At 38.4% G+C, this 27,969-nt stretch overlaps 1 protein-coding gene across 2 annotated transcripts in view; it reads right to left on the bottom strand.

Annotated features, from left to right (window-relative positions):
* DCC (DCC netrin 1 receptor) overlaps positions 1-27,969 on the bottom strand; it is a 1,215,565-nt gene that overhangs the window by 643,858 nt on the left and 543,738 nt on the right. For both annotated transcript variants that reach the window (XM_056138055.1, XM_056138056.1), the window contains exons 4-5: positions 7,399-7,549; positions 5,466-5,602 (exon numbers count right to left, since the gene is read on the bottom strand). In XM_056138055.1, the coding sequence (XP_055994030.1) occupies positions 5,466-5,602; positions 7,399-7,549 (288 nt within the window). The remainder of the gene's footprint in view (positions 1-5,465; positions 5,603-7,398; positions 7,550-27,969) is intronic.

The following is a 27,969-nucleotide window of genomic DNA, read 5'->3' as shown; positions in this document are numbered from 1 at the left end:
ATCGGACGTTTACATTTGAATAGATGTGGCTCACTGCCTGCAGTTTCTATCTTCGTTGTCTACGCACCAACATCTCATTATGATGAAAGAGAAATCGAGAAGTTCTACATGGAGCTAGAGAAGTTCTATAAAGAAGACCACACCTTCTACAAGATCATTGTGGGTGATTTTAATGCCAAGATAGGACCGAGAAGATCAGCTGAAGAACTTCACATCGGAACCCATGGCCTAGAATGGAACGAACAGGGTGAGAGACTGTCTGAGTTCATCATGTCGACCAAGACCATTCATGGTAACTCACAGTTCCAGAAGGCAGAATCTAAACGATGGACATGGGAGTCTCCCGGTGGACGATTCCACAACAAAATAGACCACATCATATTCAATCGACGGTTTTGCCTGACTGATGTCGCTGTTGTCCCAAAATTTCGAACGGGATCGGACCACCGTCTCCTTCGTGCAAAATTCTACTTCACAGAGCGGGGAGAAAGGGCTGCAAAGTTCAAAAAGAGAACTCCCAGAACGACCACCAACTGGGAACTCTTTGGTACTATTGCGGCAACATGGGAAGATGCCATTGTTGACAACATTGACGAGGAATACGATCGACTGGTTCAGCACCTCCATGAATGTGCGAGGAACGCCAAGAGAGAGATAGCCACAAAAAGTCGCCTATCTTCGAAAACTCTTGAGCTAATTCGCCAGCGTGGTTTGGCGCATGCCTCAGGCAACCGCAAGCTAACGTCCGAGCTTGCAAAGCAGTGCAGAGATGCGATCAAGGAAGACCTCAAAGAGAGAAGAGCAGAAGTACTGGTAGATGCGGCAGAAGCCGGGAAAAGTATTCGTAACGCCCGCCTGTCCTTCGCCAACTATAAGACCAAGATGACTGCCCTCCGACGTCCTGATGGATCCATCACATCCTCCAGAACGGCAATGGAGAAGATTATCCATGACTTCTACTCAAATCTCTTCGATAGCCATGTCCACTTGCCGACATACCAAATTCCACAGGATGGGTATGTCGTTCCCAACGTTCTCCCTTCCGAAATCCGACACGCCATTTCGTCGGTAAAGAAGCAAACAGCACCCGGCCCAGACAAGGTCAGACCTGAACACCTGAAGAACCTGCCGTCAGTACTCATCAATACACTGGCTCGGCTCTTCACTCGCTACCTGTCTGAATGCAAGGTTCCATCTCAATGGAAAACCAGCAGGACCGTACTACTGTTCAAGAAGGGAGACATCCATGACATTGGCAACTATCGCCCGATCTGCCTATTGTCTGTCATCTACAAGTTGTTCACTCGAGTCATCCTGAATAGGATTGGCAGAACACTAGATGAAGGACAACCATGTGAGCAAGCAGGGTTCCGCAAAGGATTCAGCACCATCGACCATATCCACACGATAACCAAACTCATTGAGGTTTCTCGGGAGTTCAAGATGCCGCTCTGCTTAACGTTCATTGATTTAAAGAAGGCCTTTGATTCTGTTGAGACGGAAGCGGTCATTGAAGCCCTAGCCAATCAGGGCATTCAAGCCCAATACATCAGGATCCTCCGTGAGCTGTATTGCGGATTCACTACCAGGATCTCACCATTCTACAAAGAAGTGATCGTTGATGTCAAGAGAGGGGTGCGGCAGGGTGATACCATTTCACCAAAACTCTTCAGTGCCACCCTCGAGAACATCATGCGACGACTGGAATGGGAAGGAATGGGAGTGAAGATAGATGGTCGGCAACTACACCACCTCCGCTTTGCTGATGACATTGTTTTAATAACACCAAACATCAGCCAAGCGGCACAAATGCTGGCCGACTTTGACCGTGAGTGTGGAAAGGTAGGACTACAGCTGAATCTTACGAAGACAATGTTTGTGAGAAACAGCCTTGTTCCTGACGCCCCATTCGCTCTCAATGGAACGACCATCTCCGAATGCAACAGCTATGTGTACCTAGGTCGAGAGGTCAACATGACAAATGACCTGGCACCCGAGCTGCGCAGGAGGAAGAGAGCGGCTTGGAACGCCTTCAAGAACGTCGAAGAAATAGCTAAGAGGACGAAGAACCTCCGGCTCCGGGCACATCTCTTTGATTCCACTGTTCTTCCTGCATTAACATATGCCTCAGAGACCTGGGCCCTACGCAAACAAGATGAGAACGCCATTCAGGTCTCCCAAAGAAGAATAGAAAGAGCTATGCTTGGAATATCACGTTTCACTCAAATGAGAGAACGAATCCGGAGTTCTGACATCTGTCGACGATCAAGGATCAGGGACGCTGTCTCATTTGCCAAGGTGTCGAAAATCAGATGGGCTGGTCACGTAATGAGATTTAAAGACGACCGTTGGACTAGAGCTGTTACTGATTGGATTCCACGGGATGTCAAGAGACCGCGTGGCCGCCCACCTACCAGATGGTCAGACTTCTTTGTCAAGGTCATGAACGATCGGTTTGAGGCCCTCCATGTTCCCGGAGCGAAGAGATGCCATTGGGCTACACTAGCACGCGACAGGGACAAATGGAGACGTTACTGGCGCCCGCTCGAGCAAATCGACGACTAACGGGAAGTTAAGTGATAAGTGATTAAGTTGCTAAAATGGTGAAAATGTGATCATTTAATGTAACATGTTAGATGCCTCCAAACCCCGTGCCAAGCTGAATCTCATATACCACATCCAGCGTACCCCAGAGGGTGACATGTGAGTCTCCCTACCTGCCCTAATAGAGCCCTGGCATCTGAAAGGCCCTAGAACAGTCACTGCCTCTCTTACAGCTGATCTCCCAGGCTCAGACAAACCTAATTCATGAGTGGGTCTGAAGAAAAACTCAGGTACACGGGTTTTGTGACTGAAATCTCCAGGCTCTCATGGAGTCAGGGAAGGGTGACCCCCTCCCATTCCCCTGTTCTTCTGGAAGCCTGGAAGCCACACCCACAAACTGTCTGTGGTGCCATATAAGCTCTTTAACTGGCCATGATCCAGAGACTCACAAATAAATCTCAGAAGAGATTAGCAAGCTCCAGATATGCCTCACACCCCAAAGTCAACTTCTAGTTAAAAACTGAACTTCAGCTATATCACCTTATATAAAATAAAATGCAAACACAGCATCAGTGTATCATCTCATATTTTATATCACTGATGTACCAGGTGTAGCACATATTGGATAGAATGTAAGGTATAAGGCAACCCATCTCAATTAAAAAAAAATATTAGCACACCAGCTCAACCTGTAACAACATGTTAGTAATCTCTTATACAAGGGTTCAGTGACCTCCAGGGTTAGATACAAAAAACTTCACAAACATCTAAGGAAAAATATTTTCATAATTTTTAGAGAATTATTCATAACAAGCAATATGAAATAAATTAGGGCCTGCTTTCAAAGCAGTCATGGACGGTGGTTGGGAAAATTCAAAATAATGGTGTGGGCAAAGTGTAATGGTGGTAGGATTGATGTTGGAATATTGAATGTAATAAATTATTGTGAAAAATCTTATAAAAATAAAATTTAAAATTTAAGAAAAATAATGCAATGTGTTACAGTTGGTCAAAGTTCACTAGAAGTTATTCTAGTGACTCATAACTACTCTACTTATACACAGTTTAATGAGGCGTGAAGAGATGAAGAAATAAAACATGCCAAACTATTAAAATTATTTACCTCAGGGGAATAAAGATGAAGGCCTATAAGAGAAATTTATTAACTTTTTCCTTACTATGTTAGGATAGAATTATACATATAAATCAGTATAGAACTAATTTATACAATTCAAAATTCATTATAAATATCTTTATGTATGCACATATATGCATACATTAATATGTAAGTGCTTTTCACTTTGTTTATCCCCCAAAATCAGACTTTATATACTTGGCGTAGGTATCAATGACAGCTTAATGTCAATATTTTACATTAATTTAATTTAAAATTTGACCTCATGAATTCTCATTTAAAAGTTTACCTATGAGCAACACAATTCAAGCTTACTTCATAACTGCATTTGCTTTATGATAAGTATTACACTATACAAAAAAATTCTTATTCTCTAATAAGAACTCATTCTCTGAAGCATTCTCTAAGTCATTATGCATTAATGTATTTTGATGTTAAAAATGGGAATGTTCTCTTTTTCTTTGCTTCACCAAAGGACTTCCATATAGAGAAGAATAAATTAAATTGTTGCCATTTTAAAGACAGCATATTTAGTTAGAATAATGCTATCTTCAAGACCAAAGAATCAAGATACTTTGCCCATTCTTAGTATAATATTAATGGTTTGATCAAAGAACAAGTAAGTCCAATGCCTAACACATCATAAGACTTATTAGCCCGTCTGTGATGAAAGCTTTTTCTGAATAAACTTTCAAGTCTAAAAGCAAAATGAATCACATTATAGTACTATAATGTAAGTTAGCAGATAGAATCAGTATATCATGTCTCTCCTTTTCTGAAGAATAACTTGTAAAGGGCCTATTACTTCTGGATTCTTTAAAAGGCAAAAATATTTATTACAGAGAGGAAAAAATGAGTGGTAAGTATCTTTTTGTTGTTCCAGGAAAGAAGCAATGGAAATACAAATATTTAGACATTTTCACCAAACTGTATAATTCTTATAAAATAAGCTAAAAGAAATTTGAATAAGACAACAAATAAGAGTTTGTTAGAATGTCTATGACAATTAAAATCATTGATTTAAAGTGATACCAGATGATCAAACCTTCTTTAAAAAACATGAACCCATAGATATTCCTTAAATTTCTTAAATTAGATTCTTGCTATAGATTTTTTCTTAGATTTATTTGGCATTAAGAAGTTTTAGTCAGGCCAGAGAAATATTCTCAAGGGTAAGAACCATACACACAGCTGACATGAATTTGATCCCTGGCACCACTTAGGTTCCCTGAGGTCCTCCAGGAATGATCATCAATTACGGTGCCAGGAAGGAGGGAAGGAACAATCCCTGGGCATAGATCAATGTGGTCCCCAAACCAAAATAAAAAACAATCTACATTCAACAAATACCTACTGTATAAAACCCATATTAACAAAATTAACTTATACAATCATGTCAAGGAAGCTGTCACCCTAAAGGATATTTGACTTCCTTCCACTGAAGCACACTTTCTTTTTGAAAAATTTCTTAATTTACTTTCCACAATTATTTTGAAACCTCTCATTTGTTATTGAACTTATTTGACATACTAATATTAGTAGGTTTCACTTCTGCCACCATAATAAACTAGAACAGTTTATCTAGTGTTTAGTCAATGGCAATCAAACATTTCAGTTAATCCCTCTGTAATTAATTCAAGTAGAAGAAGCTTATATATGAAATATTGGGATTTGCAAAGATCACTAAAAACACAGGGACCACTTTAGTAGTAAGCATTGCAAAGGTATGCTATTGTGACATATTTTGAGGGGTACAGCACAAACTTATTTTAAGTCATTAACTTACCCAACACAGTAAGCTCTGCAGAGGCACTGATATTCTCATTTTTATACGTGACAACACACGTGTAAGTTCCACTGTCATCATCTGTCACATTGGAGATAAGCAAGTTGCTTCCACCCAGTAAAGAATACTTTTTGGACCTATAAAACACAGGAATATAAAACTGAGGCAATATATTAACCTGAATGTATATTGGACAATAGATACAGAGGTTTAATAAACTCATTAAAACTCAAAGTATAAATCAGAAAAGAAAGTTTCTTTTATTATGGGGAATTGATAACATCACATTCATTCAACAAAAAATTCACTCAAGGCAAAGCACATCTATTAGAAGGCTTTGTTCAGTGATCAGAAAAAAGAAGCTGATTAAACTTGGAAAGAATAGTTATGAAGAAACATACCTATATATAAGACCTCAAAGTGGGTGGTAATGCTCCCCAAAAGGGCAGCAGAAGATTTCAGGGGGGCTGTAATGAACCTTGGGTGCAACTAGGGAATACTTTTCATTTGTTTAAAGAAGAAAGATTTACAGGTGTATGGTAATTATTTCCTGAAAGAGGAGTGGTAGGCTAAGTAAGTTTGGGAACCTCTATTATAGACAGTCTAATCTAATTCTCCCATTTCAGGTATGAAGATCACGAGGCCCAGATAATTGGTTCCCTGCAGTGGAAGTCAAGTTTTGTGTCCTGACATTCAATTTAGTAATCTCTGCACAAAGCCCCATTTGGCATTTTTATCATAATACTTGGCTGTATTCAGAAAACACATCTTGGAAAATTCAAGCTGCAAACAGATTTCATGCATGTTTTCAATACAATTTTCATAAGTATTGTGACACTATGCACACACATTGCTATATAAGTAAATCTTTATGGCAGATGTAATTTAAAGATGAACGTATTGTCTGTGAATATATTTTATTATAGGATATAAATGTAATTACAAAGAGCATACCAGTATTCAAAATCAATAAAACTAATTTCTTAAGTGAGATCCATTTCATCAGTATTTCCGTCTCAGTGTTCCATTCTACTGAGTTAATTTTCTAACTGTGCTTTAATATTAACATCCCATAAGTCTAAGCCAGGAGACCCTCCCCTTGTTTTATCTAACACATTTTTATAACTGAAATAGTGAGAGAGGTATAATTGATTTTTTTTAAAAAATGTTTGGGAAATCTGAGTGATAGAACAGAGGTTGGGGCACTTGCCTTACATATTGCTAAATTGGGTTCAATCCCCAACAACACTTACGTTACCTCCACTCAGAGTGATCCCTGAGCACAGAGCAAGAAGAAAGCTCTGAACAGCTATTGTGGCCCCCAAACAAACAATAACTGCATGGGGGTCGAAGAGATGGCATAGGAGTTAAGGCACTTTACTTTGCATGCAGCTGTGGTGACTATGACCTGAGTTCAAGTACTCAGCACTACTTGTTGTCCCCTAAGTGCTGCCAAGGATAACTTCTGAGTACAGAGTCAGGAGCAACCCCTGAACATTACCAGGTATGTCCAAACCCACCCCACTCAGCAAACAAATAATAATAATTAAAAAAAACTGCATAACCTATATCACAACATACTACATATTGGTAGTGAAAAATTTGAGGTTTCTTAAGGAACATTTGACTATAAAAAAATCTATAGGATGAGACCTTCCAATGTACTTTTTGGCCACTTTGGGGGCAGTATCAACTTAATAGAGATTCAGGATGCATAAATTTCCTTTGGAAAATTATTTCATGCATTTTGATTTATTTTCTCACTCCTTAAGTTCAGTGGGCAAATGTCTTTTATATACTATATATTGGGTAAACATTCAGTTAATAAGAAATAGCTTAGAGCTATTAATGTCAAAGTGGAATAGGTATTAATGTCAAAGTAAAAATGGATAAATAAGAGCACATACTTGACAAAAGTGTACATTAGTAATACCTGAGTTGGATGACCTCCTCCCCACGAATCCAGGTAAAATATGGAGGAGGATAGCCAGAAACACAACACTCCAATACAGCATCTTTTCCTTCAATCGCCACAACATTGGATGGTCTTTGCAGAAAATACAGCTGCCTATGCAGTCCTGGATCTGTGAAAAGAAAACACATAATCACATATTTTATCCAAAAAGGTAACAGTACACGAAGGTAAGTTATATAAACATAACAGTTTTATTGTAACAAAACCAGGATATAAACAGTTACATAGTATCCCTTTGTGTAGATGTATCATAGTTTCTTTAACCAGTCTTCTGTTCTTGGGCACTTGGCTTATTTCCAGATCCTGGCTATTGTGAATAGTGCTGCAATAAACATATAAGCGCAGTTGGCATTTCTGCTGTGTATTTTTGGGTATATTCTTCTGGGTATATTCCAAAAGAGATATTGCTGAGTCGTATGGAAGCTCAATTTCTAGCTATTTGAGTAACACCCATATTGTTCTCCAAAAAGTCTGGACCAGTCGGCATTCCCACTAACAATGAAGGAAAATTCCTTTTTCCATACATCTCCACCAGCACAGGTTGTTCTTGCTATTTTTGATGTGTGCCAGTCATTGTGGTGTGAGATGGTATCTCACTGTTGTTTTGATTTGCATCTCCTTGATGATTAGGTATGTAGAGGATTTTTTTTCCTCAGGTGTCTTTTGGTCATTTGTATTTCTTCTTTGACGAAGTGTATGTTCATTTCTTCTCCCCATTTATTTTTATGGGGACGATGTATTTTTTTTCCTTGTTAAATTCTACCAGTGCCTTATGTATCTTGGATATTCACTTGTAAATGGATGGGCATGGATGCTGAGTGAAATGACTCAGAAAGAGGTACAGAAATAGAATGATTGCACTCATCTGTGGGATTTAAAAAAAAACTAATATGAAACTAATGCCCAAGGACAGTAGAAACAATTGCCAGGAGTTTTAGTTGATGGTTGGAAGACTACTTCAAGTTCTTGGGGGAAAGGCAGTAAAAATAGAGAAAGAACTACTATGGCAATTATAGTTAGAAATGATTGCTCTGGATTAGAACTGTGTGCTGAAAGTAGGGAAAGGAACACACATGATAACCTCTCAGGATCTGTATGGCAAACCATAATGTCCATAAGAATACAGAGAGAAAGGAAGAGAGAGAGAGAAGGAGAGAGAGAGAGAGAGAGAGAGAGAGAGAGAAAGAGAGAGAGAGAGAGAGAGAGAGAGAAAGAGAGAGAGAGAGAGAAGGAAAGTACCGGTCATAGAGACATAGAAACAGGCTGGGGGTATGGAGGTGGCAGGAGAGAAACTGGGGTCCTTGGTGGTGGGAAATGTACACTGTGGTGGCGCCATGAGTACTGGAACATTGTACCACTGAAACCTGATCATGAACAGCGTTATAAGTATGTATCTCACAGTTAGTCAATAAAAATAAACTAAAATAACATGAAAAAAGCACAGATAAAAAGAATAAATGGAGAGACAATTTTAAACACAGGGAAAATAGATGCCCCCCCAAATAATTTTTTCAACCCTAAATTTCTAAAATTAAGCAGTATAATAGTATTAGATGTCAATGGCAGCACGGCAGATGGTGAAAACATGAGTGTAGAAATCATTCCTGTTGGCTAGTCTCATTAAGTAACAAAATACACTAATAGAACTTCCCACACTTTCCTTTTTCCCTCTTTTTTTTTCTTTGCAGGACACACCCAGTGATGCTCAGGGCTTAGTCTTGGCACTACACTCAGGGGATTGCTTCTGGTGGTGCTTGGGAGAACATATGCGGTTGTAGGGATTGAACCCACCGTGTGGGATGCTGAAGATGGAACCCAGGTCAATCATGTGCAAGGTAAGCACCCTACTCACTGTACTTCACTCCCATTCCTCTACTTTTCAGAAATTCACTTCAAGCTATTTATTTCACTCTTACAAAAGGCTACATTAGTGTCTGTATTCACTAAGCAGAAGAAATACGGAGGAGTTTTTGTTCTTGTGACAACAGACAAAAGCAAGCACAGCAACAGCATTTGTTTTGCAGCAGCTGCTCTAGTGAAAATCCAGACTGACAAGAAAGGAATAGCCCAACTCCATTTCCAGACTCCTTTATATAGGCAGCATGGTATTGTATTATTTTGGCTCTTACTAGATGATGGTGTCATTTAGTTGGTTATTGGGGGACTCAGAGTGATCAAAAAATTTCCATCTAAGTAAATATCAATTGCTTCTTTGCTTTTATGTCATTTTTTACTTTTGTAAGTTTAAGAGGTACAGTTATCTTTGAGAGTGTGAGGTAAATCTGCCTTACCTGAAGCATTTTTAAAATGTTATCCAAAATGTTACTGCAAACTTGTTATTATATTTGGCTTGCCTGCCATTACCACCTTTTCTACTTTCTGTAGCTGTGTTGCTTCTGCAGCTGACGGGATTATATAAACCAGTTGCAACTGCAATTCTTTTAAGTAAAATATCAATGAGTGGAATATAAACTAGTACTATATAGAGTAAGTATTTACTTTCTCAAAAAAGGAAATAACACTAAAGTTAACTTGGTTTATTTGTTTGTTATTCTTTTGGACTTTCCAAGCATAGGGCAGGGGTAAGGAATCACTTCTGGTGATAATTGATAAACTAAATAAATGATTTAATATTTGATCCCTGTGATGCATTTGGGCTGGAGGGATAGCACAGCAGGTAGGGTGTTTGCCTTGCATGTGGCTGACCTGGGTTCAATTCCTCCATCCCTCTCAGAGAGCCCAGCAAGCTACTAAGAGTATCCTGCCCTCAGGGCAGAGTCTGGCAAGCTCCCCATGGCGTATTCAATATGCCAAAAAACAGTAACAACAAGTCTCACAATGAGACATTACATTAATGAGCAGACATTTGCCTGCTGGAGCAAAAGGGTGAACAACAGGAGGACAGTGCTACAGTGAAGCAGTTGAGGTATCTAGAAGCTACAGCACCATACCTGATGCTTGGAAGCCTCCAGGCCACATCCAGTAGTGGGGGCAGTAGGTGCCAAGGCTCTAACTCGGGCCCTAGCACGTGCAACATCTGTGTCCCTGAGGATGGAACTAAATCCCAATCCCTAAAATAGTTTTTGTGAAAATTAAAAAAAAAAACAGATTATAATGCTGTTTTTAATTCTCTTTAGATCCCTCTTTGAAGAAAAAAAATAAATAAATAAATAAGTAAACAAAAATTCATTAATTTGAGCCTAGAACTGAGGCCGAGTAACTGAGGAAAGCCTGCACCTTTCTACTTCAAAGCATTTTCTAGTTATAAGTGTGTGATCTAATATTCATTTTTCTAGTAGTTGACTAAACCAGGATCTTGCTGAGCCTCAACATTCATTCCATAAAAATTGACAAGTCAGGGATGGAGAGCTAGTCTACTGGTGAAGGCACTTGCTTTGCATGTGCTGGACCTGACGTGATCCTTGGCACTGCTTATAATTCGTTGACTTCCACAAGAAGCGAACCCTGAACACAGAGCAGTAGTTAAGTCCTGAGCACTGTCAGATGTAGTCCCCAAACTAAAACAAATCTACAAGTCATTGGATCCAACCCAACTTTGCTATGATTATATCACGTAAAATAAACAAAATATCAATATGATCCCAAGCATAAGATTTAATGCCATCAAGAAATAGATCTGCGAAAGTGACAACTTTCCTGCTATCTACCATATAAATCCTATGTCTAATACTGGGTAAATACCATCAACAGACTTGATTTAGTGGGCTTGGAGGAAATCTTTTCAGCCATGGTTACGTCCAGTGGTCTAACCTACTAACTATCTATCACCCAGTGTCATTTCTTGAAAATAAAACACAGAATTCCAAGTTTACATTATAATTCACACCCCTGTGTCAAGGTTTGATTCAGGCTAACTTCAACTTAATGTAACAGCATGTAACTTGTCCATTTGAAAACTCAAAGAAAAATGAGAAACTGAAAAAAGTGAGGCAATAAACTCTTACAACTGAGGATTTGGAGGGATGGAGAAGAGCCAAGGAAGTTTCTAGCCAATGGTTTCACACACTGTGGGATGTGGGTGATCAGAGAGGGATGGAAGTGACGGGAGAACTGGGACAGGTTGACATTGTTAATCTTCCTTAGCCTGCTGCAACTTCACACTGGCACACAATAGATTAATAGAAGAACACCAATTCTCTAGTTACTAGTTGAGAGAGTAATTGTCATCTAAAATAATCTTCGTGTGGGGAAAGAAATTCACACTTCTTCAGTCTTCTCACATCTGCTTCTGGTTGTTACAGCAACAAAAAATAAATATTCTTCACAATGAAAATATTGAACAACTTTTCAAAATGTGTTAATCCTTATTAAACCAAACCAATATTGTAAAAGAAAAAAGAGGTCCCAGAACTTCAAAATAGCTGAAGGTGTGTTTAATTTTCTTTCTGTAAGTAATTTTTCAAATAAAATTAAAATGATTTGGGGGTGAGACAACTCCACAGACCAAATATATGCTGTGCATGTGGGTGATCTTGGTTCTATTCCCAGGACCATGTAGTCCCCTGGGCATTGCTAGGAGTGACACTTGAGCACAGAGCCAGGAGGAGCCCCCAAGAGCCCCTGGGTGAATCCAAAAATTAAAAGAGAAAACGAATGATTTGAAGGATACTATTTTTTAAATAAATTTCCTGAAATCGACAGGTCCTAAAAATATGCACTGGTAATTGCTCCCTTTATGATGGATGTCTATCTAAATGCTTTCTTTCTACCAACTACTCCTCAATGCTAGTGTTTTAGTTACATACAATAAATGTGCCACATATAAATCGTAGTATTTATGACAATGCTCTGGGAGGTATGCACTAGGAATTCTATGTCACAGATTTGTTAACCAAATTGCAACCAAACTGTACTAAAATTGGTAATTACTAATAAAAGGCATTCTTCCCTGTTGTGGGAACACTAACCCATATAAGAACTACCTAGATAATAGTATGAAAATTTTTTCTAATCAATTAATAACAATCATTTAATCACGTGAAATGGCATCAGAGTACTCATTTATAATGTTTTAAATAATAAATTACACTACTTCCACTACCCAGCCGTCGCCACACTCCAGGACGCTTTCCGGACCCGCGAGGCAGCTCCGGCCGAGACCCACGCACAACTGAAGACCCACAGAACAAGATAAGCGGAACTCTCTGAGACCTCGGACTCCAGGCTCGGCGGACCCAGGGACAGAGCTTCTCTGCTTGCTCCCACCACCACAGGTGACAAAGGTATTCTAATCAGGAGCCCCACCCTACCCTGCCCTGTCTGCTTCCATCAACCACCCAGGGATCGAATTGTGCACAGGAGACCCACCCTACCCAGATAAATACCCCACTGGCAGACTTCCACTCTCGACACTACTTCCACTACCCAGCCGTCGCCACACTCCAGGACGCTTTCCGGACCCGCGCGACCGCGCGACACATCATAAGACACTAAGTACCCGTCTTCTGGAATTGTCGTACCATATTTGATAGGGTTCAAATATGGTAACACCTACAAGGGTGATTAGAGGTCACCCCAAAGGCCTCTATACCTCTCGGAAAGACTGGCAAGCTACCGAGAGTATTCCGCCCACACGGAAGAGCCTGGCAAGCTATCCGCTGTGTATTCGATATGCCAAAACCAGTAACTACAACTGGTCTCATTCACCTGACCCTGAAGGCTTCACCGACATGGCAGCACTGAGAAGGATGAGAAAGGAGAGGCCGACAAAATCTCAAGGCCGACCTAGGCTGCCACAATGAAGGAAGACAAAAATGATCGTCTGTACTTTCAATGCACGTACGCTAGCATCAGATGCATCCATCGAGGACCTGATGTTACAAGCGCGAATGATCAAGTACGACATCATTGGTCTGATCGAGACAAGAAGGCACGAATCTCAACATGCCGTTTTCGACACTGGAGAAGAATTGTTCCTCGGAACATGCGATAAAAGAGGTGTCGGAGGCGTCGGTGTCCTTGTCAACACAAACTTGGCCAAGAGCATTGATTCATTCGAATGCCTAACAACCTGAATCGGACGTTTACATTTGAATAGATGTGGCTCACTGCCTGCAGTTTCTATCTTCGTTGTCTACGCACCAACATCTCATTATGATGAAAGAGAAATCGAGAAGTTCTACATGGAGCTAGAGAAGTTCTATAAAGAAGACCACACCTTCTACAAGATCATTGTGGGTGATTTTAATGCCAAGATAGGACCGAGAAGATCAGCTGAAGAACTTCACATCGGGACCCATGGCCTAGAATGGAACGAACAGGGTGAGAGACTGTCTGAGTTCATCATGTCGACCAAGACCATTCATGGTAACTCACAGTTCCAGAAGGCAGAATCTAAACGATGGACATGGGAGTCTCCCGGTGGACGATTCCACAACAAAATAGACCACATCATATTCAATCGACGGTTTTGCCTGACTGATGTCGCTGTTGTCCCAAAATTTCGAACGGGATCGGACCACCGTCTCCTTGTGCAAAATTCTACTTCACAGAGCGGGGAGAAAGGGCTGCAAAGTTCAAAAAGAGAACTCCCAGAACGACCACCAACTGGGAACTCTTTGGTACTATTGCGGCAACATGGGAAGATGCCATTGTTGACAACATTGACGAGGAATACGATCGACTGGTTCAGCACCTCCATGAATGTGCGAGGAACGCCAAGAGAGAGATAGCCACAAAAAGTCGCCTATCTTCGAAAACTCTTGAGCTAATTCGCCAGCGTGGTTTGGCGCATGCCTCAGGCAACCGCAAGCTAACGTCCGAGCTTGCAAAGCAGTGCAGAGATGCGATCAAGGAAGACCTCAAAGAGAGAAGAGCAGAAGTACTGGTAGATGCGGCAGAAGCCGGGAAAAGTATTCGTAACGCCCGCCTGTCCTTCGCCAACTATAAGACCAAGATGACTGCCCTCCGACGTCCTGATGGATCCATCACATCCTCCAGAACGGCAATGGAGAAGATTATCCATGACTTCTACTCAAATCTCTTCGATAGCCATGTCCACTTGCCGACATACCAAATTCCACAGGATGGATATGTCGTTCCCAAAGTTCTCCCTTCTGAAATCCGACACGCCATTTCGTCGGTAAAGAAGCAAACAGCACCCGGCCCAGACAAGGTCAGACCTGAACACCTGAAGAACCTGCCGTCAGTACTCATCAATACACTGGCTCGGCTCTTCACTCGCTACCTGTCTGAATGCAAGGTTCCGTCTCAATGGAAAACCAGCAGGACCGTACTACTGTTCAAGAAGGGAGACATCCATGACATTGGCAACTATCGCCCAATCTGCCTATTGTCTGTCATCTACAAGTTGTTCACTCGAGTCATCCTGAATAGGATTGGCAGAACACTAGATGAAGGACAACCATGTGAGCAAGCAGGGTTCCACAAAGGATTCAGCACCATCGACCATATCCACACGATAACCAAGCTCATTGAGGTTTCTCGGGAGTTCAAGATGCCGCTCTGCTTAACGTTCATTGATTTAATGAAGGCCTTTGATTCTGTTGAGACGGAAGCGGTCATTGAAGCCCTAGCCAATCAGGGCATTCAAGCCCAATACATCAAGATCCTCCGTGAGCTGTATTGCGGATTCACTACCAGGATCTCACCATTTACAAAGAAGTGATTGTTGATGTCAAGAGAGGGGTGCGGCAGGGTGATACCATTTCACCGAAACTCTTCAGTGCCACCCTCGAGAACATCATGCGACGACTGGAATGGGAAGAAATGGGAGTGAAGATAGATGGTCGGCAACTACACCACCTCCGCTTTGCTGATGACATTGTTTTAATAACACCAAACATCAGCCAAGTGGCACAAATGCTGGCCGACTTTGACCGTGAGTGTGGAAAGGTAGGACTACAGCTGAATCTTACGAAGACAATGTTTATGAGAAACAGCCTTGTTCCTGACGCCCCATTCGCTCTCAATGGAACGACCATCTCCGAATGCAACAGCTATGTCTACCTAGGTCGAGAGGTCAACATGACAAATGACCTGGCACCCGAGCTGCGCAGGAGGAAGAGAGCGGCTTGGAACGCCTTCAAGAACGTCGAAGAAATAGCTAAGAGGAAGAAGAACCTCCGGCTCCGGGCACATCTCTTTGATTCCACTGTTCTTCCTGCATTAACATATGCCTCAGAGACCTGGGCCCTACGCAAACAAGATGAGAACGCCATTCAGGTCTCCCAAAGAAGAATAGAAAGAGCTATGCTTGGAATATCACGTTTCACTCAAATGAGAGAACGAATCCGGAGTTCTGACATCCGTCGACGATCAAGGATCAGGGACGCTGTCTCATTTGCCAAGGTGTCAATAATCAGATGGGCTGGTCACGTAATGAGATTTAAAGACGACCGTTGGACTAGAGCTGTTACTGATTGGATTCCACGGGATGTCAAGAGACCGCGTGGCCGCCCACCTACCAGATGGTCAGACTTCTTTGTCAAGATCATGAACGATTGGTTTGAGGCCCTCCATGTTCCCGGAGCGAAGAGATGCCATTGGGCTACACTAGCACGCGACAGGGACAAATGGAGACGTTACTGGCGCCCGCTCGAGCAAATCGACGACTAACGGGAAGTTAAGTGATTAAGTGATTAAATAATAAATTAGGATAAGGATATACCTGGTCATTTTGTTTTTATGCTGGAGCGATAGCACAGCGGGTAGGGCGTCTGCCTTGCATGTGGCCAACATGGCCGACCCGAGTTCGATTCCTCCGCCCCTCTCGGAGAGCACGGCAAGCTACCGAGAGTATTCGATATGCCAGACACAGTAACAACAAAGTCTCCAATGGAGACGTTACTGGGCCCGCTCGAGCAAATTGACGATCAACGGGAGGGCCTCTCTCTACTAGACATAGATGTCATAGATTTTCATATAGGTGCATTTAAAAATAAAAGTGGAATGATAATGTAAGTGTAGATTATTTGGAGCTTTAAAATTAAATAAACTAAATAAGTTTTAATGTTGAAATTTCACAATGAAAAAAGCTAACCTATTCACATGATTTGATGGAAGAAAATACAAAAAACCACATATCTGTTTTTCTGTTTTTTTTTTTTTTAATTTTAATTCGTTACAAACAGTCATCATTTTCTTCAACTAAAACCCAGTTTAGCCTTTTCTTGTCAGGAGACTTTATGAACTAGATTCTCTGGTGAGATCTCATCATCATACTGGTGGTGATATAGCTAATCCCCTTCAGGAAGCGGGAGGGTTGTAGGAAAATAGAGAAAAGGGAATAGTCATTAGAGTGATACTGATCTCTGTATATACATAAGACCTAATAGAAACCAAATCTCTTGGCTGTTTCATTTCTTTTCCCTTGTTTTCTTTTTGTTTCATATCGTTTTCATTCTTTTATTTTTTGAACTGTTTTAAAAGAAATGTTATCCTCATCTAGCTCAATCTGTTATCTGCAGAGGAATATTTTTCAGAGCAAGGATCTACAATCATTTGTTCAAAGAAGAAAAGGGACTCCCTCCTCTAGTCCTCTGTTGATGGGAATGTCATTTAATTCAGCCCTTATAGAAAACAGTATAGAGATCTCAAAAAACTTAAGAATTGAGTTTCCGTATAACACTTCCATTTCTTCGCATCCACCCAAGGCCCAAAGTTCTATATCAAAATGATAGTTTTACTCCTATTTTTACTGCAACATGATGGAAATAACCCAATGTATGAAAATGAGATGTGGAAACAACCCAAGAAACAGACAAATGGGTGAAAAACCTATGTTATATATACACAATGGAATATTTCTCAGCAATAAGAAAAAATACTACAACAGGAATGAAACTAGGGGATATGCGAATGATAGGAGGAGGACAAACACAGACTGATATCTCTCTTATGTGGACTATATAGAAGCATAATAAGTAAATTGCAATTGGATAATAGTAACAGATTCTGGGAATTAGACTAAAGAAGAGTCTGCTAGGGTTAGGTGTTTGTAAACTCTTTGAGACACTAATGCAGGTTTATTAACACTCTGGGGATGGTTGTGGTATTAATGCATATTATGCAAAAATTCTATTATTTATTAACAGTATTGGAAATTATGGTATCTAAATACACATTGAAAGAAAATAAAATAATTAAGTTGACATGGATGTCAAGCTCTTTATCATCTTAAAATTATTAAGAACCCATAGCAATTTCTTTATGTAGATTATATCTATGAGTGGTATCATATTAAAAAGATGGAAATTTACAAAATATTTAAATATGTACTCATAGCTTCTCCAAAAACACCCACTAAAAGTCGTAGTGTTTTTTAAAATAAATCTGTATGAAGAATGACAGTCTTTACATTCTTGTAAAATTTTAATGAGTTACTTACTAAAAGATAGTTATATGGTGTTACTATTTTCTGTATTCATTTTGTTCTTGTAATTTAATTTGATTCAGTTATATAAAAACAATCCAACTACACATAGATGCATAGTTGGAAAGTGTTTTGTTTGATTAGCCTTTTCAGGTAACAGTAAATTTTATTCTTTATTGCAACACCCAAACTCAATAACTAGTTTCTCTGAAGTTTTTGTAATGTGTAATATGACACTATAGCAATGATTACTTTGTGCAATGTTACATAAAATTCCTTGATCTATCTACATTTTAAAATAGATTTTACCCAGAAATGAATATGTCATATCAGTCAAATATCATCTTGAAAGGCACACTGAATCAGATAGATCTTCCAAATGTTGACACATTTCATTATATAGTATCTAAAAATCTTATTTGTCACAATTGCCACCAATCCCCTCACAAAGGTCTTTAAATGTTGTGAAGCTGTCAAGTAGTCAGCAGTGGATATAAGTTTTCCAAATTTCTAATTTTAATTTAAAAGTCTGAATTTTATCCTTTGAAGCAAATTCTATTTTTATTGCAGTGATAGTATCACTTTTTGAGTTTTGAGAAAAATTTATCAGATATAGACCAATCCCCAAAGCTACAGTTTTTCTTCTGGTTATAATTTTGAGTAAAAGTTATTTTATCTGAATAAAATACCCTGTTAATTCCCTATGAAATGCAAATTATCACAGAAGTGATCCCAAACCATTGTGTTTACCATTCTAAAACTATTGTGCTTTGATACTCTTCATGCATAATTCCTCTTTGACATGCAGGCTATTAATGGATATATTTAAGAATTGGCATAAAATAAAATTAATAATTTTGCTGCCTCATTGAAGGCATTTTAAAGTTATGATGGTGAATAAAAAATGTATTCATATTGTTATTAAAATATTTGACTTCATAGATTACCTGAAATGATCAAAAGAACCAGCTTGTGTATCAAGATTGGGCAGAGGATATAACAGCACATACGCACTTCACATGCACAAGACCCGGATTCAATCCCTGATACTGAGAAAAAAATAGCAGCATAAATGGCGAACATTTATACAGTAAGTCAGAGACTATAAAAACCAGCTCCCGGAAGAGAACAGTGCAGTCTCCTGCCCCCACACCTGGCTGTCCTCACCGGGGCCCCTTGGAGGGGAGCGGGTTGAGCCTTCCTCCCCGCCCCGACCAGGGCTCCGGCAGCCGAAGACCTCCAGACCAGCCACCACCATGCTGAGACCACTCTCCACACACCTGAAGGTACCGGCAGAGGGACAAAGCCACGCGGGTTCCGGGGCTGAGATCTCCAAGCCTACTCGGATTGGGGGCTAAGCATCCTCCACCCAGATCCTCCAAATTCCAGTAGGCGGGGGTCACACCCACCAACTGGCCCCCTGGTGCCGTGTAATCCCATCAGCGGCCAAGACTCAGAGACTATAAAAACCATCTCCCGGAACCAGACATCTAATTATGACTTCTTATTATCTCATTCCTACTTTGGACAAACTGGCAAGCTACCAAATGTAGCCTGCCCACACGGCAGAGTCTGGCAAACACCCCGTGGCGTACCCAATATGCCAAATGCCAGTAACAATGATGGGTCTCATTCTCCTACAGAGCCTTGAATATAATCTCAGGGCTAGGATGAAGGAGACGTTACTGGGGCCTGCTTGAGGCAATCGACGAATAACAGGATGATTTGTGATTTGTGTATACATTAAGATCTGTTGTAGACACAGTCTCAACAAATTGGTCATTCTTCAGACACTCAAAAAGCCTATGTCCTCTCCTAATGAAAATGGGTTTTTTTTTGTCTTTAAATCAGAAAAATCATACCTCCTTTTCTTACTCATTCTCTCATTCTCTTTCTCCTAATTGTCAGCATTCAACACTTGTGAAACTTAAATATTTTTTTCTGATCGTTTTACAGCAATAGATTATTAAAGGCCAAGAAGCATGTTGGATGACATGAAGTCACATTAACCTAAAATTTCACATATTCCAATACAAGATTTAACTATCTGCACAGTTGAAATACGTATATGAAGGCATATTAGGAAAACTGGAGAGAATAGTTTCTATTTAAAATCATTTCAAAAAAATGAATGATAACTCACAGAGATGAATTTACCGACTTAGTTTAGTCCTTGAGGATGGCTGGAAGCTTTATTTCATTCTTTCTATTCATAGGTTTTCCCAAACTTCTTGGGGCCATATAATTATGCCTTTCCGCAGGACATATGAACAAATAATTAGACAAAGTATTCCTCTTAGGATATACTTTTGACAGAAAAGTTATTCTAGGACATGACATGGGATTAGTATGCTCGGAAGCCAACTGGAATTTGTGTTCATTCAGTGAAGACAATGACTTCTATTACTTTTAAATGGTACCATTTTCACAAACTATTATTTAGGAACCCCAACACTGAGATCACACAAATAAATCTAAAAAAATGGAGGCAGAAAAAGGTTTAATCATTCTCTATTGTCATTCACGTCAGCAAGGGGAAAAAAATTCACAAATGTCTTCCTCATAGTAACCCGTATTTGCTTTTAATTTTTAAGCATCCAGAATGTAAAACCTTTCTTTCCTATTGTACACATTCAAGCTTTCTTTATTAAATTTGAGCCTCAATGGATTATCAAACACTTTTCAAATTGGAAATGAAAGGCAGCCACAGGCTAAGGTGGGTTATTCTCTTTGATTTCTTCTGAGGCATAAGAGTTACAAATTAATTTAACTTTAAAGCACGTTGCCTCTGTCTGATCCTCAATATCAAACTAGCCTACTGTTCACCTGCTGACTCCTTAGCCACCCCTCTCTTGTTCTTACAGGAAATTCAGCAGGTTCTGCATGCCTTGAAATATAAGTTGGTAAGGTAATATGTGCTCTAAGTGATTTTTTTGAAATCTTTCTTAAAATATGAGTTTAAAGTACATTTTATTATTTTTTAAAAAAGCCCAATTCAGACTCATAATAAGAATAAAATTTTATTTTAAAAAGCATAAAAACCAAAAGTTGAAGAGCTCTGAACTGAAAGCAAGAAGGAAGCCATTTCTTAGGAGCTAGTTTTCATCACACCATGATTCTATTAATTTTCCTCTTCATTTACAATAATTCAATACTAAAAATGAAATTTTTACTCCGTAAATATTCCTACATCTGTTCATATTTTCTCTTTTTTCATATACATATACACACTGCTGTTTGTAGTTAGAATTTGGAGGAAGAAAGGGGAGTGTCTATTATTATCATTGGCATATGGCTATATCACTTCTGTGTCTCACAGGCGAATTTTGAGTCTATCAGTTGCATTCGGTAGAAGCTTTGAAAGAAGGGATTTATCACTTATAGAATTATTTTCTAAAAAAATTACAGCTGACACTAGAGTTCCAGAAAATAAATGCTACTATTATCATGTGTCAGTTAGTTTGTGAACCTAGAAATGTTTGTAATTTATATAAATTCACAAAATATTTAACATCTAAATTTTTTTAATTTTCTAGGAAAATAATTGATTTTTTTGTTCTAACAGTTAATCAAACTTATGTGGTTCATTTTGTATTTCTTCAATGTTGAATCAAAAGTTGTGCCCATACCTAACAAGCATGTAATTTTATGTCCCAAGAATAAAATTATATGGAAGGGACAAAGAAATAAGTTTCATCAGTCTTATTACTTATTCTTGTGACTTTAGTATTCATACATTACAGGTTTGTGTTCCACATACCCTCCGGGAATCCCTTTTTTTATAAGCTGAGGCTGACTAACTAATTCTTTATTCCCCTTCCCCTTCCCTGCAGAGTTGCAATGTAAATAGGCTTTCGGAAAAAGACAGATCTTTACTTTTCAAGGAATATTCATTTCTCTACACCAAGGACAGTCCTAAATATTTTCTTTTGACATTATATGAAATAATAAACCTTTTTAGGAGTGGAATTTTAGAGGAGATAGTATGATCATAGCTAAGATAATTACAGGACAGAAATACAAAAATAAAGTGTATTTGGTGATGAGAAAATCGCTTGTGATATTAGAATGAGATATATGACAAGAAAAATGTAATCGATCCTCTAGTATTCAACACATTTTTCTACCTGGGGATCCTGAGTTTAGCATTAGGAAATAAATACTTGTTTTTCTAATAATTCAAAAAATAATAATACTTTTCTATTTATATACAGTAAAAGGTTAAAGCTTACTGGCACAGATTCACACCCTACTTCCCCCAGCATCTGAATGGAACATCAACTCCACTAACCCATGCCAAATAGTAGTTGTGTTAATTAGTCACATTGGTTTTAAATTTTTAACTATAGTGGCTAACCTAATATCATTAAAAGAAAAGGCTAGAGTTATCTTCATGAAGATGGTGTCATGGATCTCAGTCATTTCACTGAGCAGTGAGACATACTGACTAATCAATAGAAGCTTTCAATGTCCCTCTAGTGGGCTAGAGCGATAGCACAGTCAGTGGTTAAGGCATTTGCCTTTCACGTGGCTGACATGGCTGACCCAGGTAGGATTCCTCTACCCCTTTCAGACAACCCAGCAAGCTACCAAGAGTATCTCGCTTGCAAGGCAAAGCCTGGCAAGCTCCCTGTGATGTATTTGACATGCCAAAAACAGTAACAACAAGTCTCACAATTTGTTGTGAGACATTACTGGTACTTGCTTGAGCAAATTGATGAACAACGAGAGGACAGCACTACAGTGCTATCCCTCTGGTGTACTTGCAACAATAAAAGCCAACTAAAAACTTGCTCTTAAAATTAATGTAAAAGTAGGATAACCACAAAGTTCATGAAACTGATTAATCACCCCTACATATCCTCTGACCATAATTATTACATTTCAGAATCTCAATATTAAGAGAAGTATTTAGAAACTCAATCCCCATGGCAAGGAAAATGAAAGCAAGAATACAGAAATGACTATGTCAAAATAAAAAATTTAACATAGTGAAATAAACAGTTAAAAACTGAAATAAAACTAGAAAAAATGATATTTACTTATCATACCACTGACAAGGGGATAATTTTCCAAAGCATGTGAAAAATGCATACAATTCAACAACATATAAATAAACAAATGCAAAAAGAAGTAAAACAAGCAACTCAATGAAAATATCGGCATATGACCCGAGTAAGCATTTCTACAAAGATCACATCAAAAGACTCTTGTCCTTCAATATGTTGCCTTTAGATATGTTAAAATACTAATTACTAGAGAAATACAAATCAAAATAAACATGATTATTATTGTGCACCTGTGGTTATGTCCTATATGAAATGTTTAGAAAAAAGTAAGTGTTGATCAGGATGTAAAGAAAAAGGGAATTCTGAATCACTGTTGGTGGGGCTGTAAATTTAATATGGAACATGGTATGAAGACTTCTTAAAACAAATTAGACACAGAAAGTTTCCTATGAATTCCAGCAATACTACATTTAGCCATTTATCTGAAAAATCAGCAATACTACACTTAGCCATTTATCTGAAAAATAGGAAAATGTCAAATTGATATTGTATACAAATCCCTATGTTAAAAACAGAATTATTCTCACCAGCCAAGATGTTGATAAAAACAAATCCTAGGTAAAGGTAAAGGTAAAGGTAAAGGCCCTCCCGTTGATCATCGATTTGCTCGAGCGGGCCCAGTAACGTCTCCATTGGAGACTTTGTTGTTACTGTGTCTGGCATATCGAATACTCTCGGTAGCTTGCCAGGCTCTCCGAGAGGGGCGGAGGAATCAAACTCGGGTCGGCCATGTTGGCTACGTGTAAGGCGAACGCCCTACCCACTGTGCTATCACTCCAGCCCTGTTCAATCCAGCTATACTAAGGAATCTCTCCTGCTTTGTGCTCAGGGATCATTCCTGGAAGTGCTCAAAGGACTATATGGCTTGCCAGGGCTTGAACCTGAGTCATCTGCATGCAGGGCAAGTACACTCCCTGATGTACTATCTCTCTGGCACCCAATATGGAACCTTTTTTCTTAATTATTTTGCTTATTTTAGGCCACACCTAGCAGTACTCAAGGGTTATTCTTGGCTCTCCACTTAAGAGTTCACACTACGAGGGGCTGCAGGATCATAAGGGTGCAGGGGATTGAACCCGTTTGACCACATGCAAGGGAAGTGCCCTACCCATGGTACTATCTGTTCACCCTCCATAAATCAAAAATTCTATTACTAAATGACTGGATAAAGGTGTGATGACATACACTTAATAGACTACTACTCAGCCATTAAAAAAAAGATGAAATTGAGCCATGTGGTTGAAAATTCAACGAATCTTGGAATGACTATGCTAACTGAAATAAGTAAGGAAGTGAAAGTCAATGGCAGATTTCATTTATATGTTTATGTGAATGCGTAAAAGTATAGATCAGCCAAATAAAACTACAATATGACTATCTCCTAGAGCTTAAGGAACTCTGATATATGCTAGAGGGAAAGGGAAAAAGGTTGAAATAATGAGTTAAAAAAGTCCTTTTTGGTGGCATTGGAACTTTGATTGTAAGAGGGAAAACAATTACAGAGAGAGAGAGAGAGAGAGAGAGAGAGAGAGAGAGAGAGATGAAGATAAGACCCTTATTTCTAAAATAATGAACATCAACAAAAAAGCCAATAAGAAGAAAATCAAACAACTACTAAGACAAGAACAAAGATGTGTTTGAGGGATGTGAGTAATAGTAGAGTGGGTAAGGTGTTTGCCTTGCACGCAGCTGACTTCAGTTTGAATCCTGGCACTACAAATACTGCCCTCATCACTGCCGGAAGTGATCCCTGAGCATAGAGCCAGGAGTAAAACCCTAGAAACCACTAGATATGGCCAAAGAAACACCCAAATTAAATAAAAATAAATAAATTGTGATCTTATTGCTTTAATATTAAGAGTTTGTCAAGAAATGTTGAATTCTTAAACACCAGGTTTAAAGAAGAAGAATTTCAGATGAATTAATGAGAACTTTGGCAGTAAGATTTGGGAAGAATATCTAGTTCAATCTTCTTAGAAAATTAAGGATTTTAGAGGCTCAGATTAATTGGTAGTGGCTTATAATCAAGTACTAGCTACATTTAAGAGTTAACCTGGTAATATTTCATATAGCAAATTTATGTTGATGATGATGTAAAGCTGAAAATACTGTAGCAAAGTGTCAGTTTATCAGAAATAATTGCAGAAGACTCTGGCTTGTATTTGATGTTATAAAGTAAATGTCTATTTTAAATGAAGCTATTAGACAATGTATTAGGCAAAACAACATGGACACAAAATATTAACAGCAGATAAATATTTAGAAATCCAGACTCAGAATCTGGTAATTTATTATCATAGTAGTAATCAAATAATCTGCCCAAAACTGCATAGCTATAAAATGGTAAAAAAAGATTTGTACGTAGCTCAGTGGAAAACTCTAAGATTTTAAGATACTATTTCGGGTGGAGGGAGGCTCAGGGAAATTCCTATTAGTGCTCAGGAGCTTCTACTGGCTGAGACCATACAATCCCAGGGATTAAACCTGTGCCTTCTATATGCAAAGCAAATACTCTAGATCATTAAGTTCTTTCCCTCTAGACTATCAATTTCTTATAATGTGAGTATGGAAAAGGAAGTTCAAATATTAATTTATCAATGTGTATTCAATATGAACTGAATCAGTAGACTGTGATAATCCATATCTTTATCCATTAATACAATCTAAATTAAAATCATAATCTAACAAAATGTGAAATTCATGTAATTTATAGTAGAGAGGTATTATGTTTTATTATTTTCTAAGTATAAATAGAAGAAAATGTCAATAAATCATTTTATCTAACATAGTCTATAGTATATCCTAGCAGTATCCTTACATAGACCAACAGTGTAAGGATAGAATTGTATTTGATAGAATTAAGTTCAGTATTATTCAAAAATTGATCTTAAAAATATAACTATGGAAATCTAATGAGTTAAAACATTAAATACCAAAAAAATAGACAACATATTCATTTTATTAGTTCTTCACTTTCCTGTTCATGGTTTTCTAAATGAATGTTTATATTATGGTATTCAGTAGATTCCCAATTATCAGTAAAATTAATCAAGTCTAAGTTCCTGAACATAATACTCAAGGTTATCTATAAGACAGCTCAACTTCTCACTATAAATTAATCATTTGCTGCTATTATTCTGCAAAAGATTATCTGCTGATGGTGTGCAAAATTAATAATCAATATAAATAATTTGTTAATTTCCCAAAATAATTTATTTATTGTTCTGCTGATCTGGAGCGATACAATAGCAGGTAGGGTGTTTGCCTTGCATGCAGCTGACCTGGGTTCTATTCCTCCGTCCCTCTCAGAGCGCCTGGCAAGCTACCGAGAGTATCCCGCCTGTAAGGTAAATCCTGGCAAGCTACCCGTGATGTACTCAATATGCCAAAAACAGTAACAACAAGTCTCACAATTTGTTTTGAGACGTTACTGGTGCCCGCTTGAGCAAAATCGATGAACAACGGGAGGACAGTGCTATAGTGCAATGCTGATTTGGAACCAGATATATTTACATGAACTTAACATTCCCTAGCTTATTTAATCATGTTGTCTCATGGATTAACTGTGTAGTCTGATGATACTTTATAAAAGAAATTAGTGTTTTCTTCGCTTTCCCTTATAGACAATGACTCTAGAATTTATAAATAAGTGACAGCAACATGCTTAAGTATATATTACATATATAATTATACATATACATATATATACATTATGAAGATTAGTCACACTAAATGGTATAAAGGAGCCAATGGATCAGTGACTTTCTTAACAATGAAAATATTTATTTGAAACTATATCTAAAATTCTAAAACTTTTACAACTAAAAATATTCATAATTTTCCTTTAAGTTACAAAAATTTTAGAATAATTTCTGTAACTTATTTTAAGAAAACAAACTTAACAAGAAAAAAGTCATTTAACCATATTTTAGTTTGATACTATTAAAACCAAATGATTCTAATAATATAGGTATTTAGTTCAGTTCTCTCCAGGACCCTTGGTCATCTAAATGTATTAAATGAACGAACAATAGATTGAATTACCAATTGATCAATTGAATTAGGCCATTAAAAAAACTGAAATAGGAGTTCTAGTATATGGGCCAGTTATTTTAATCAACCTAGTGCTCATAGCAGATTTATAATTCAGTAATTCAGTCTACTGCTTGGCACTCACATGTAATGAGAATTGAATCCCAGTGGCTCCTTCAATCCCTCATATGTTCTCGATCACATACAATAAAACATCTTAAACACCTGAACTCTTATTTTTTTAATAAATATTTCGAAAGGAACTTCTTTACAACATTCTAATGCTACTAAAAGTGTGCAATTCTTTATAAGCAAATATTCTATTCTAGTCTAGAAACAATAATAATTAGATTATTATTTATGATTTTCCAAATTCCCTATTATTTTTTATGTAGTAAAAGAGCTGCATTAAGAGAGACTAATTCTAAGGAGAATGTGCAACTATCTGGAGAGAGAAAGAGAAAGGTCGAGAGAGAGGGAGGATGAAAAGCAAAAAAATAAAGTGGATGTTATTAATCCATATTTGGGGTGCACACATCGACAAAAAGTGAAGTGCCCTAACTTCTCATTGAATAAAATTTTAACACTGTCCTCTCATTGTTCATGAATTTGCTAGAGTGGGCCAGTAACGTCTCCATCATGAGACTGTTGTTACTGTGTTTGGCATATTGAATACATCACGGGTAACTTGCCAGGCTTTGCCATGCGAGCGAGATACTCTCAGTAGCTTGCCAGGCTCTCTGAGAGGGGTAGAGAAACTGAACCCGGCTCGGCTGGGCTGGCTTCGTGCAGGCCCTACCACTGTGCTATTGCTCCAGCCCTGAATAAAATTAATAACTATTTATTTTAATTTTGAAAAAAAGTGTGAGAGTGTATTTTTTTGTGATTCTTTATAGATAGATGCCTCTGGAAATGGTTTCTTGTTCTTTCCAGGTGAAAGTTGAGGAAATGGTTAAAATTGTATTCTGTGAAGGCTACTTTGTATCACAGGTATAGGAATAACAGAAATTATTCCCATGCTTTAACTTATTTAGACATAGAAATACTAAGAGCTTTCTCCTTTTTTTAAAAAAA

The sequence above is a fragment of the Sorex fumeus genome, unplaced genomic scaffold (assembly GCF_029834395.1).
Source record: "Sorex fumeus unplaced genomic scaffold, SorFum_2.1 ptg000128l, whole genome shotgun sequence".
NCBI lineage: Eukaryota > Metazoa > Chordata > Mammalia > Eulipotyphla > Soricidae > Sorex > Sorex fumeus.
Note: the sequence above shows the minus strand (reverse complement) of the source record. Positions and strands in the feature narration are given on the sequence as shown.